The sequence below is a fragment of the Semicossyphus pulcher genome, unplaced genomic scaffold (assembly GCF_022749685.1).
Source record: "Semicossyphus pulcher isolate SPU_LCO1_2020_fin unplaced genomic scaffold, fSemPul1.0.p SCAF_8, whole genome shotgun sequence".
In the NCBI taxonomy this organism is placed as follows: domain Eukaryota; kingdom Metazoa; phylum Chordata; class Actinopteri; order Labriformes; family Labridae; genus Semicossyphus; species Semicossyphus pulcher.
This window is the reverse complement of record NW_027211759.1, coordinates 21,720,946-21,735,778: the sequence shown is the minus strand read 5'-3', so window position 1 is coordinate 21,735,778 and position 14,833 is coordinate 21,720,946. Positions and strand designations below refer to the sequence as shown.

Below are 14,833 nucleotides of genomic sequence, written 5' to 3'. Positions count from 1 at the left end.
GTGTTTCCCAAGCTTTTTGACAGGAGCCAAATTAAACGCCAAGGTCTCCTCCTCTACAAAACAAACAGACTAATGCTAATTGTGTTGAATAAAGGAGCTTTGCGCCAAGAAAAAAACAGCATCTCTCCGACACTCTTAAATAAAAACATGAGAGAGATGTGTCAAAATAATCTTCCACATGCAGAGTCGATAATTATTCCTCAGTATATTTTCTTCATGTTCTTTCTTGGTTATAAAAGGAAAGTTCTCTGTGACAGCCAATCCACCAATGATCACACAACCAGTAGTTATTTTACAAAGTCTAGCACTGGTATGGGAACATCTCCAATTGTTCTCTGTTTCAGTCTGAGAAGGACATAACCTCTGGGAGAGATGGCCAACTTCTCAGGCTTCCGGTGTAGCCAGTGGATAGCGGTAAAGGTACAACCAAGACTTCCTTTTCTGTGCGTTGTTGTTGTTAACAGTCTGACTAGCAGCTTGAGAAGCGAAGTTGAAGTTGGAGTTGAGAGACAACGTCTAGCAAAGGATTGTAATCTTCCCCTCCATGCAGATATCTGTTAATAGAGATAAATCAAAAGCTAAGGGTGCTTTCACACCTAAAGTCCATCTGTTTGATCCGAATCAAAGACCAAAAAGTTACAATGTTGCATTTTGCCTTGAGTCTTGTTTGTGTTCACACGGCAGCTTTTACCAGCAGACCAAAACTTTTGATGCGCAAGGAAACTGCTCTCTGATTGGTCAGAATTACCACATGGGAAAACTCCCTGAAGAAGAGAGACAAGCACAGACTTTGTTGTATTGTTGAGGTTGACAGACGGATGGGTGCAGCATCAGCAATAATGCGATCATTGTACCGGACCGTCATGGTGAAGACGGAGCTGAGCCTGAAGGCAGAGCTTTTGATTTATCAGTTAATCCACGTTCCAACCTTCATCTGTCATCATGAGCTTTGGGTAGTAACCGAAAGAATGAGATCACGGATACAAGAGTTCCCTCCAAAGGGTGGCCGGGCTCAGCCTTAAAAATAGGGTAAGGAGCTCGGACATCCGGGGGGAGCTCGGAGTAGAGCGGCTACTCCTTGGGATCGAAATGGAGCCAGCTGAGGTGGTTCAGGCTTCTGATTAGGATGCCTCCTGGGCACCTACATTTGGAGTTTTTCCGGGCATGTCCAACTGGGAAGAGACCCCGGGGTAGACCCAGAGCTCGCTGGAGGGATTATATATCCTGTCTGGCCTTGGAGCGCCTCGGGATCCCCCAGGAGAAGGTGGAAAATGTTGCTGGGGAGGGGGACGCCTGGGTCACCTTGCTGAGCCTGCAGCCACCGTGACCCGACCCCGGATAAGCGGAGGATAATGGAATGGATTGTTACTCAGTTAGATCAGATCCAAACAGTTTGAATACCTCCATGTTCTTGTGCGTTTCTACAAGCATTCGTGAAATTGTTTGTTCAGCCCATATTTCTATATCCTCGTCTTCCCCCACGTCTATTCTCTACTCATCTTGCTGCCTGGCTGCGTGGCTGTCTCTGCAAGTGTCAACACAAAAAACCCACAATGCACAGTTTTTTGGTTTGCTTCCTGACTTACTTTAAGTCTTACTTTAAGTCTGTTTATTTTCTCACCTGAATCGAACCGGACCGTGGTTAATTTGGAAACGGACCGAGTCCCGTTTTTTCTGGCGGACCATGGCCCGGAGGTTTGGTCCGCCCTAGAGTTCGAATGCGTGTTCTCACCTGTCCAAACGAACTGGACTTTCCAAGTAAAATCCCAAAGTCCCGACCAAAGCTGTCAGATGTGAATGAACCTTGAGTCGTCGTCAGATAAGAGCTGGGATTGCACAATGGTGGATCGTGTTCTACCCCTTTTGCTTTCCACACAGACTCTTTTTCCCCGCATACAACCAAAGCCCGCTTAAGTGATAGTGGACGATACTACTCTGACAGAACACTTCCCACACCAGAAATCCTGTCCCTCGCCTACAGAGTCTACATTTATATGCACAATCTGTAAATAGAGATTAGTGTTTCTTAACATTTAGCATTTGCTTCTGTGGATGGTTTTCCAAACATGAGAGTGGGGTCTTTCAGGTGTTTAGATTGAAACCAAAAATGGCGGGCACTGACCTTTGACAGTCGTGTGGACAGGAAGAAAGACAGGAGAGGATTCTGAGGTTATCTGTGATGCCACAGCTGGCATTTTGAAGGAGCAGCTTTCAGTTCACAAACTGCTGGAACTGACATTTACGCCCAATCCTCCTCAGACAGGTGGGCGCTGATGTGTGCTCTTCATTTCCTGTGTTTGTGTTCCTGTGTGCCTTCTTCCTCTAAGGTCCCTCTCTCAACTTTCTCCTCTTCTTCCTTCTCATCTTTCCTCCTCTTTCATTTTCATGCTTTTAACTCACTGCTAACACTCCTATTTGTTTTCTACACGCCCGACTTAACCGAAAATCCTACAAAGAGCGATAATAGATGGAAGGAGAGAGTTAACTGAGCTTTCCCGGCAACAATGAGGGAAACCTAGCGGTGAATGACCAGTTATTTCACTATGGGATCTCTCAGTATCTATAATTGAATCACTTAAGCACTGCTGGCTATTAGCTGGTGCGGAGACTCGAGCATTTAGAGAGGAAAGTAAAGTACTTGTGCTCGTGGCATCAGAGGAATACTGATCGAGGGTGAAGACGAGCTGAGTGTTGCACCTGCATGGCCTCTTAATATGTATGTATTCACACAAATATGAGCAAGTGTGTGTATATTTCTGTGTGTTTGAGTGTGAATACCAACCTCTATGCTAACCTCTCTCCACTCAAGGTAATTGGTTGATGCTCTGTAGCAGTTGAATTAGAGTGGAGCTGTTTGCCAGCGAGCTGCAAAGACTTTTCTGTCCCACTTTCTTCCCTCAGGCCTTCAGCCCGCCATCTGCTTCTCTGAGCGATGGGGGCCTGCAGAGACACAAATCTATGTGTGTGTGTGTTTGTGTGTGTTGGGGCTCATGTTTGAATGTCTATGGGGTGTTGATGCACATCTCTGGAGCAGTGAAAGACTGCGGTAGCGGACATCTGATTGGCAGTAATGCATGAGTAAGACCAAATGGTAGCACGGGGCTGCTTCTGGCCAAACGTGATTAGAGACGGTAATGATGACGGATGGTCAGCTCGGTCTGAAAAAACACACAGAAATTACATTCAGAGCAGCAGCAGGATGGATTTGTAAGCTGTTTGGAAATTGACTTAGTGAATATTAGGGATGTATCGAGATGTCATGAGAAGAGATCGATGATTCTCATGACACAGCGGCCACTGGCTCGACTCCGGCCCTCGGCCCTTTGCTGCATGTCATCCCCCGCTCTCTCCTCCCAGTATTTCCTGTCTCTCTTCAGCTGTCTTGTAAATAAAGGCAGAAATGCCCCCCAAAAGCCATTAGTCTAACTTTTTCTTTCTTTTTTCTCATTTTCAACAGTGCCAAACCAGCCGAGCTTCAAGTTGTCAGTATGCGACACACAAAGTGCTTGTTAGATGATTTAACAGACCCTGAAATCCCCGCCCTTTTCAAGTGACACAGTTTGGGGGAGCTGCGTACATTTTTTTCACCATTTTGATTGACAGACTCAAGTGGTGGGTGGGTGGGCTGGACTGGTTCTCCTCCTATCTTTCAGATAGGTGTTTTTCCATGTCACTTGGTCCATACATGTCGGAGTCTGCTACTCTGTCCTGTGGTGTGCCTCAGGGCTCTGTCTTGGGTCCCATTTTATTTTCCTCATATATGCTCCCACTAGGCCATGTTATCAGCAAATTTCAAGGATCTCATATCATTGTTATGCTGATGACATTCAGTTGTATGTATCTTTTAAGCCGGATGACACTGAAAAACTTCCTGTTTTGCACAACTGTCTGACTGCCATTAAGGATTGGATGAATGACAACTTCCTTCAGATAAATACTAATAAGACGGAGGTCCTTATCATTGCTTCTGATAGCATTGCTTCCAAGGTTGCCAAGTGTATTGGATCCCTTTCTTCTGCTGTAAAATCTAATCTCAAAAATTATCAGTCATCTTTGATCAGGCGATGCTCTTTGAACAACGCATTAGGTCATCAACCTGTGCATGTTTCTTTCATTTAAGAAACATTGCCAATCTAAAATCTGTTGTCTCACAAGAGAGATGCTTATTCATGCTTTCGTTTCAGCTCCTCAGAGGCTGCCTCAGAGTTTCTTTTATACATTGAGCAACAAGTTCAGTTGAGGTGGTTCGGCCATCTGATAAGGATGCTGCTGGGCGCCTCCCTGTGGAGGTTTTCCGGCACGTCCAGCTGGGAGGAGACCCCAGGCTTGACCCAGAGCCCGCTTGAGGGATTATATGTCCCACCTGTCCTGGGAAGGAGCTGGAAAATGTTTCTAGCGAGAGGGACGTCTGGGCTAACTTGCTTAGCCTGCTGCCACTGTGACCCAACCCCAGATAGGCGAAAGAAAATGGATGGATGGATGGAACAAGCTCTGTCTCTTTTACTGTGTGCAACTGAGTTCAACGCCATAAATGCCTAATGTGGAGTACACAATACAAGATAATCAAGCCAATTTTGGGCCCAAGCAAACAAAGTCCAGATTTTTTGATGGTTCTGAAGATTATGTTGCCTGATGTTCCTGCAGTGTGAGGTATGTTAAGAGTGATTTTACTTCCCTCAATCTGCTCAGGAGAACGTCAAATCGTTGTGTTCATTATTTACAATCCAACATCCTGCTGTGTGGGGGGAACCCCGAGGACAGCTGAGCACGCACTCTCTGTGAAACGATAGGTGTGTCGCGATTGACCAGGAGAGAGTTAACGAGATTCCCATTGTGAGAGTGGGGACTCTGGTTGTTGGTGGGTGGATTTGAAATTGGCGCCACAGCTGTGGAGAAAGTTGTACAAACAGCTTGTGGTTTCACCCATTCTACATGCCTACAACACCCAGTGTGCATTGCGCCCCTCCCTCTGAAAGGAACGGCCCAACGAGAGATGGATCGTCTAAAACATCTTCAGGTCTGCAGTCTACATTTCAAACCTGACGATTTTAAACAAGACATGACATCAGAGGCGGGCGTCCTAGATTGAGGACGTGTTTTACGTAGTCTGGCGGAGGTTTTACAGGCCCATTGGAGAAGTGGATAGCGTCCTCCAAAGGCACAGAGCCAAAGTGCATTTCATTTCTACCATAATGGCATTAGCTCCCCATAATAGCATGATAGGACTGAGGTTGAAAATCGTCGAACTGGCCCTTTAAGATGATCCAGAAGTAAGTTAGCCTTTGTTTAAATGATAATCACTTCTTTTCACCCTGCTTTTAAGTATGGTATCTCCAAACAGCTGTAAACACTCTTCAATATATAAATGAATATTAGATATTAAAATCTGGTCACAGAAATGTTGGCTAGTTCCATTTTTTACAAAGCCCAGAAATTCTGCATTTGTTTGGGACTATTTTCAGCTGTGGATTAAGACAGCTGTGAGTGTTCAGGCAGGAGGGCTATTGGAAACAACAAAACTCACTCCTATTTGTTTTCTACACCCTGAACATGTAATATTGTTTGACCTTGACACAGTATAATACCTGTAGCTGAACTTTGCAGGAATGAAAAGAACACATGCTTCTCTGCGTCTCAGCAGAGCAAATTATTGTGAGATACGCTGAAAGAAATCTCTCCACATCCACACATTACGGCCGGTAGCAGAGGAGACCGAGAGTTAATACAGAATGAAAGTGAGAGCGGGGTGAAGTGGAGGCGTAGGAAAGAAAAGGCATTGCAGATAGTAATGCCATAAAGCTATATTAGATAATTACATATGGGGGAATTGGATGCGGTGTGAAGAGGGAGAGGAGACGGCGCGAGAGAAGCGTCGGACAAGATACGGGAGAAGAGAGTGGGAGAGGGAGAAGGAGGAGGGGGGGTAAAGCGAAGGATGGGGATGGAATAAAGAGGATTTATTGAGGCTGCAGGGAAGAGCAGCGTGATAGCTCTCTGATGGATTAGAGGAATGCATGAGAAATGGAGTGAAGAGGGGAGAGGAACGCGAAGGGAGAAAAGTGAAGTTTGCGCGTCTCCTTGGGGCAGCTCTAAACACTGGTTATCATTAATGTAGTTGAGAGGAGAGCACTCGTCAGGCACGCTCTTTTTATTTAAAGGCCACCTGTGGGTGTTAGAGAGGGAGAGGCGGGGACGGGGTGACAGTCAGATAGCATTAATGAGAAAAAGGAGACGCGGGAGAAGTGGAATCAGGAATTGGTGTAGCTGGCGGACAGATAAACGGACAAGAATGGTGAATAACAAGAGGAAAAAGGAATGGTGTATGCTGCTCTGAAACCAGGAGTTATACCGAGTGTGTGTGTGAAGCTCTGACAGTCCTCAGGGTGTTGTGCATCCAGCCTTTTATGTATTTCTCTTGGCCTGTTTCCTTTAAGATGCTTGTCAAAGAAGAGGAAGAAAACCCTCTATATGTTCATGCCAAATAAATATTTCATATGTCCCATCCCGCAGACTTTGGACAGCGATGATACCGTCTGACTACAGTCCCCGTCTCGTGTTATCCGAGCTCCTTTTTGTCTGCCTCTCTGCGTTCAAGCCAATGAAGGGAAACTGGAAACAAAGGCTCCAATTAGTCAGGCAATTACACTCGTGTTTTGTGTCCTCTACTCATCCTCTGAGTCACACGCTAATAGCTATTCTTTCCTCTTCCATCTCTCGTTTGCCCTTCGCTTGCTCTTTTATGTCCCTTTTTTCCCGTTCCGTATGAAAGCACGTCTCGCTGATACTCGCTGTAATGTATTTTTCCTTTCAAGATACAGAAAGCATTCATAATTCCCTCTCTGTTTCTGCTCTTCATTTGCTATTTATCGCTCCTCCTTCATCTTTCTTTCCGCCCTGTCTCTTTGTCTCTTCATCTCTTTCAACCAGAGCCCGCCTCGTCATCCATCACGGGAGAGATGGTGTGACCAGTGGGCGCACGCGCACACACACACACACACACACACACCTCTTTTTCTCCAACTTTGTGCTCCTTTCCTTCTTTTTTTTTATCACACAATTTCCTTAACATCTCTCTTATTTGTCCTACGTCTTTATTTGGAGCCATCATGATTCAGTTCCGTCTTTCATTTTCCCGACAAATGTCTGCCTTCTCTGCACCAAATTGAAAACGAGACACAGGCCCGATGAAATCACGCAGAGCTTAAAAAAACGGGAAAAAACTGCAGACAGTGAATCTCACAGGACCCAACAAATGTCTCACCTCCAAAGTGGAACTAAACAACATGAACCAAAAATGAAATTGCTCCTGAATTGGCACACGGAATCTCTTCAAACCACAGAGAGGAAACGAAATAGCGAAATAAAAGATGTGTTAGCGCGTGAATGCGACGGGATGTTTTGCCTTCTTTTCATTTGTTCATCCATCTCCGTTTCCCGATGTGTTTGTCTCGATCTCGCTCCTCCAACGTTGATAGGCCTCCTATCTGTAGCCTGTGTGAGTGTGTGTGTCTTATCTCGCATCTTAAAACAGGTAAACAGCTTTGTATTGGCTGAGCTGTCACTGCTGATGCTCCGGCTCTTTGTGTTTTCTCAGAGCAGCAAAGGGGGCTTGAAAAAAAAAATAGATCCTCAAATGTTGACGGATGCTTTTTTTTCTTTCTCTGTATATCTGTACGGCTGATATTTTGTATTTTTCAAGCTTGCCTGAGTTTGTGTATCAGACTTACAGAGTGTGGCGTCAGACTGCATCCTCTCAGCTCTCTGACATTATTATTATTATGAGATTATGGGCTGAAATGGACAATCTAATGAAGGGCTCAGGAAATGCACTAATATATCCTAAAAGCCATCTACAGTCCTCTTCCTTCTCCTCCTCCTCCTCGAGGAGAGAAAGTCAAGGAACTGAGACGCCCAATAATGTTACTTTTAGATCAAGATGTGAGGGAAAAAAAGATGTGACATGTCAACCTAAAATAGAGTTAACAAGAATTTAATTCTCTAAAAGCTACGCCTCTTTTTCGCTTGTGTTTTTTCTCTCTGCTTGAGATGATCCTGATTACCTAATTTCCCCACTTATTCATTAGATTAATTAAACTTTCATGTCATCCAATCTACTCTAATGACTCACCCGACTGTGTTTTGTCTGAGCTGAATCCCAAGTAAGATCCCATTTCCTGTTTTAAAGTATTCTCAGGTTAGCGTTATGTTCGGATCACACGAGAGAGGGCGAGCAGGCTGCCAGCAGCTAAAAGTGCCACTTAGGTTCCCCGAGTGCCGTTTCAGCAGCTGCATGGAGGGATGTTCCCTATTCATGAGCGAGTGACCTTAGCACACTGTCACTGCTCTCCTGCACCTGCCATGATTTATTGGTCACACAACGCCGGGCAGCCTGATGATGTGCCGGCGTTATTTGTGCGCGTGGCAACACGTGACCACCCCCCCTTCCCCCCTTTCAGCCTTTGTCCTTCCTTCTCAACTCGGTCAACCACGTCAGGAGTAAATACACACACTTACACAGCAGAATAAGTCTGCACTGTAACTTGGTAGCTCTGAAACATTTGGTCCTTTAAGCAATGTGTTGACAAAAATTCAATCAGCCACAGGTTTGATAACCTTCAGGTCGTTTATCCATCAAATAGCTGGCTCTGGTTCCTCAAAAAGGCACTATTTTCTCTGCTTTTCTCTTTAGGTTAAAGCCCTGGGCTCTGGGAACCGTTTTAGAGGCTTCTGTCACCTTTGACTTCGTATGGACTAAAAGATTAACACTATTGTGGGGGGCAGATGTGGCACAGAGGTAAAGTGGGTTGCCCTCCAATTGGAAGGTTGGCGGTTCGATCCCCATCTCCTAAAGTTTACATGCCAAAGTATCTTTGGGCAAGATACTGACCCCCAAATTGCTCCTGGAGGCGTGGCCTGCAGTGTGTGAGTGTGTGTGAATGATTAGTTGCCTAGCATGGCACTAAATTAGTAAACATGCGTGTGAAAGGGTGAAGGCTGACATGTAAAAGCACCTTGACTGTTATACCCCTTTCCCACCAAAACTAGAGCACTGACACGGGTTTTTGGACCCAGGAAGACTCCCTAATAAATGCTGATTGTCTCTTCCCATTGCCAGTGGAGTATACTTTGGCTCTCTTTTCTGCTGCGTCACTGTCTGACGTCTGAACAACAGGTTTATAATCAGTGAAGATGTTACAGTGGTTAGGTCTTTATTGTATCTATTACTCATTCAGTCTGTTTATCAAATTTGTGTTGTTTTTTTTTTCGTCAATTTTGTGTTCCCATCAATGCCGATCGGAGCGGAGGCCATAATTACCCGGGTCTACTGCAGAGTCATTTGACCGTCGGGTTTTATCTAGTGGGAAAGCGGCTTAACATTCACTCTCTCGAACAAGGATAACATCATGCGGCAAGAATGCTTGAATGTCGGCTTGCTTGTCTTCTTCTGTTCTTTGTCTTGTCCTGTTTTGTGGGGCATAGGGATGTCAACGGTTAACCACCAAGAATATTATTGACCGGTTACGCGTATCGGTCTATAGGTTAATTTGCACACACATACACACTCAGCTCCACTCTCCAGCTCCCCTACAGCACTAACAGTGTGCAACACTAGCTTACGTTAGCTTGAAAATGTCTATAAATAATTGGTGTTGTGTTGAAGTCTGTTCCCCCAACACATGGAGGAGGTATCGAGGGATATATATCATATTGTTGTCTCATTTATGGTCTGATAAACAGTCAAGCGTCTTGTATTTTACATCATTTTGTTTCTTTGTTTCTGACAAGATTCGACAGTCGGTTGCCAGTTAATGGGTGTCAGTCTGCCGATAGCAAAATCAACCGAAACTGACATCCCTAGTGGGGCATTTTTCATTCCAAACATACAATGTGATTGTGTTTGTTTCAGGAGAGGAAAAATAGAGGAACAGGGGAAGAAACAAGGACAGAAAATCAACACAAGAAAAAGAAAGCCATTATATATCTAAGTGAATCGGGGCACATGAATATGGAGGAGCCGAATGTCTCCAAAGTTCAGAGTGGCAAATGTTTCACAAATTACCCGGCTGAGGCAAACACCATTAACATGGTCTTTTATAGGAATTTGGTTCTCCACAGAGGATACGGTACTGTTGTTCCTGTAAGAATAATTTTTCTGTCTGTTTAAACACTGTAGATGTGCACCGTGCATATAAACATGAAAAAACAGTTTTATTCATCGCACACCCGCGTGTGTGCATATTCAGCTACTTTATATGTGTGTGTGTGTTGAGAGCTAATGATGTGTGCAGCAGCGCTTGGTTGTCCCTCATTCAGTAACAGATGCTGGCCTATTATCCGAGATGTGTTTTTGATAAGAATAAAGCATTGTCGCTCGATGTGTGTGTGTGTGTGTGTGCGTGCGTGTTTCATCAGTGCTGGGACTAAACATGCAGCCCTTTACTCGGCCGAACCAGGAGTCCCAGAGAAATATTGGAGCCCGTTTCAGTGTAAAATGTTGATTTATGTGGAGCATCGATTTTCTTCCCACAGTCTCTGAAGGAGTGTTTTATTCAGGACCCGAGGCTGGTAATATCCTGGCTCTCTGCCGTCTCCGCTGCCATCTTTGCCTCCAGCACAGAGCTCTATTCTGGGCTGATTAACCAGTTTATGCTCCGGTCCAACTGGCATATGTTTTCATGATTATTCTGTGCCATTCAAGTCAAAGTGTTCACCTTATTTCACTGCAGCATCATTCAATCTCGTTATATCTTTAGCTATAGGTGGCTCCAACTTTCTCACTGCATCTCTGAAGGGTTGATAACTAATCGTATCCTCTCTCTGCTCGTCTCTCTTCAGCCTGATGTCGTCCAGACAGTACTACTTTGAGATCCTCCACAAGCAGGACGACAAGGGCTCGGATCACGTGGAGGTCGGGGTAAGTGTAAAAAAAGGTTAGCTCGGCGGTTGAATCGTGCGTCCCATATACAGAGGGTACAGTCCTTCATGGGGCGGCCCCGGGTTCGACTCCTACCCTCATCATCCCCACTCTCTACACCCCTGTTTCTGACACGATCCTCTGTCCCATCTCCCTCTCAATACAGGCATAAAACAGGCCAAATAAATGAGTTTTTTGGGGTTTTTTAAAGGTAATTTTCTTGCAAAAAGGGTGCTGAAAAAAAAAAAGTACTGTCTGATTAAAAACATAAATTAAGTGTAATTATCAATATCTTTTGCGTCGATCTTGGCGACCCCTGTGGACAAAGCAGTACGTCTTATCTCTTGGACTTCTTGTCCTGTACGTGCTTATGTAGCCTTTTCTTTTTGAGAGATTATTTTTGGGCCATTTTTTCCTTGTATGAACATACAGCTGAAGAGACACAGAAAATATTTGGAGAAAAGAGTGGGAGATGACATGCAGAAAGGGGCCGAGGCGGGAGTGGAACCTGCGCCTGCTGCATCGAGGACAGTGGCCCTCTATGTGGGGCACCTGCTCACCCACTGAGCTAAACAAGCGCCCCTTAAGAAGTGTTTTCTGATGAAAAATCTCAACCTGCTGTCTTAAGACAAACTGTGAATCGTTTCTATGGAAATGTATACAAAGGCACTTCCCATCTGTGCGCCTTTAAGTGCTCCGTATTACACTGACCTTGTGGCACTGTGGCCATAAAAAATGACTGTATAGAAACAATCTTACTCCTTTTGTGAGCACTGACACACCCTTGTGCTCAGAGCCCGACACCGGGCAGAGTCAGCTGGTAGTACAGCTAGCTGCACCGCTTACTTAGATCCATTGCTAATGGAAGCAACACTTAGCTCTTGCTCTTAGCTGTTACACGGAGCGCCCCCGACATGCCTGGAGCACTTCCGTTGTGTTGGATTTGACTGGATTTGCAGCGTTTTTTCTTTTGCGTGTGTTTTCTGGGAGTGTGTGTTTTGACTCTGCATTGTTTCTGTATTCGCAGCGCGTCTGATGTTCATGCATTTGTTTCGGCCTTTTGCAGCACGTTTGGGCTGTTTGCGATTGCCCTTGTCGGCCACAGAAATATCCACTGTCCTATCCAAAGTTAGATTAACTGTCAGAGGGTTTGCAGATAAAGTCTGTCAAATAGTTTTTTTTTTTCCTCTCAATGAATGGATTTTCTTTCTCTATATATGGTTTTACTTTACTTTCCCATAGTATCATATATTATCCAATCACGTTCTCCCTCTCTATTCTGCCTCTTTCAACATCTCCTGCCCTCCTGTTCTTTTCATTTCCCTCTTCAAATCAGCGACTGTTAGCATATGAAAATGCTCTCACCTGTCTTGAGAAAGCTTTTACCTCTGGCAGGATGATTTGCATTTCCCTCTCACTTGTACCCTGTGTTTAACACTGCCACAGTGATGGAGAGGAATGGAAGGAGGTGTTTGAAGTACGAAGATCTCCTCTCCCTCCTTTGCTGTACATTACTTTGCATTTTCCTCCTTCTTCCGGGGACTCATCTGACACTTACTTTCACTTTCAAAGGGTTTAAAATCTCTCAACTATTGTTCTCTCCTCTTTCCACTCCTCCATCAGTCATCACTCTCCTCCTCAGCAGTTCTTTTAACTTTTTTCCTCCCTCCCTCTCTCTGTATCTCTGTGCTGTACTTTTTTCTTCCTCTCTAACTTTGTGCTTTCTCTCTCGGCGCTGCGCCTCTCCTCTGCACCATTTCTCTCTCAGTAGCTGTGTTCTGCACCTCCGGCAAAGCTCAGAGATGAGTGGGGCTTAATTTTCGAGATGAAGTTTCAAACGAGAGCCCACACGCCTCGTGTGAGTCTGCGCTTTGAGTGGGAGGGTGGATGATAAAAAGAGATCACTGGTGTGTGTTTGGAATGTGTCTCTTAACAAGCCCGGGGTTATCGTCATCGCGCTGACCATCATCATCAGCAGCGCTGCAGCAGAGGAGTCGCTCGCTTCTTTTATAAAACTTCAGTGTCATTTTTACACCCGCAAGGTTAATGATTTTTTTTACTTCCCTCCCAGCCAATCTGTATTCCCTGCAAATTCTGCCTGAGTGCCTCTGGCTACTGTCTTCCACCTATATTTCTATCTTCCTGTTAGCTCTTCTTAAGTCTCTTCCTGCATCTTTATAAACATAACTGTCTTGTGATATTTTTGTTTGCTTTTCTTAACTTTCCACACGCTACTCGTCACTTCCCCACTCCTTAAGGCCACAGCGTCCTGCTCTACTCTCTCCTGTGTTTCTCTAGTCTGCTTACTTTTAAGTTTAGATTGTCTGCGTCTCGATGATCGTTTTAAGAGAGGACCTGAACTCACACAGCTCTGTGTTCACAGGAGAACCCCATGTAAACCAGATGAGAAGTAGGCAGAGGACTTCCTTAAGTCTACCTCCAAAATGTTACATTGGCACAATCAGCTGCTGTGTATTTTCGCACAGCCTCTATGAAATGTCCTGTCCATGGCAGGACTCTCAGTGTACTGTCGCTGTGGGATGTTGCGGGTCGTCGGTGTGGGTGTGTTATGAATGTTATGATGATGATGTGCAAGTGTGACTAATAAATTACAGCCCATGACAGCCACATCCCAGCAGCAAACAAATACCTCTGCCTGTATTTGGAGAGGCCGTGGACAGGACAAACAGACTGAGTAGGTGAGATATAATGCAGAGATGACTCAGTGTAATTATGTGCTTGTTGGTGGACTGGTGGCAGCTGCTGGTTTAACTGGTGACGGTATGGAGGGGGGGTCCTGTGGATAGATAGTCTGATGTTCTGCAGTGGAACGGAACTTTAGTTGTAGTTTCAATTGTTTTGGGGTCGCAATAGACCTTGACTGCGTTGTCATGACAATGGTTGTTTTCAGTTTTGCACAATATCAGATCCCATCAGCTATAGTCTGACGACGATATAGCTTATACCTTATAGCCTCTGGGGACAATGGGGAACATGCCTGGCGTGTAGCCAGCGGTTAGTGATAAAAGACACCCAGTCAAGATGTCCTTGTCCGCATGCTGCATTGTATTTACTTGTTTTTAACAGGTCTTACCTTCGCCGAAGATTCAACATCATGATGCAGATTTATTTAAGTAAAAATGAAGCTTGGTCAGGTCTGTGCTCAAGAGGAGAAGAAATGCTCCTTTGTTGAACGTAGGTCAGAACGATCATTTCTGATGCATTCGAGGGAGTCGGGAAATCTGAACGCTGGACTTGCCGTTGCAAACTAATGTTGTTTCCTTGTTTTGGCTCTTGTTTGTGGTATTATCATTATGTGTTTGCCCTACAATCTGGCACAAGACCGCAGCTCATTTAATGATGATCACCTGCTATTAGATTTCTGTCACCTGTTGTTTGCCACCCAGATGTCTGCAATCCAATACTATGAATAAAGTAGTAATTCAGCCTTGAGATTATGTCGTGAGAGGCTTGTTGCATTTGCAATAAATCTTATCAAGCTTTAACAGTAAATAAGTGTCATGGTGACTCAGAGGAAGAACATTATATCCATTTAAAGGGAAGCTTTTTGCTCTGTTTTCGGTTTCTAATGGAGTGACGTCTGTGAGCTAGTTCAGACAGGCAACTGGAACTGCTCTGATTTCACACTCGGCATGCGTCATTCTCCACAATCACCTGACAAACACTTCCTCCCAACCTGACGCTCTATTTAAGCTGCAACATTTCCGGTCTCTCAATCTGCTCTGTCATTGCTGTCGCTGCCCTGCACCACTTTCAGCCCCACCACCACACCAGCATTCACCTGCAGGCTCCGGCTTGGGGGGGGGTTTAAGATATTATCACTCATCACTCAAATAAATCTGCGAAGAGTGATGAGGTCTGACTGAGTTGTCTGACTGAAATAAGGGAAATATATCT

General features: G+C 44.9%; 1 protein-coding gene across 1 annotated transcript in view; it reads left to right on the top strand.

The window, feature by feature from the left end:
- Nucleotides 1–14,833, top strand: part of b4galnt4a (beta-1,4-N-acetyl-galactosaminyl transferase 4a) — a 183,086-nt gene that overhangs the window by 141,735 nt on the left and 26,518 nt on the right. Inside the window, exon 8 of the mRNA XM_069686815.1 lies at nt 10,837–10,915. Coding sequence (XP_069542916.1) covers nt 10,837–10,915 — 79 coding nt within the window. The remainder of the gene's footprint in view (nt 1–10,836; nt 10,916–14,833) is intronic.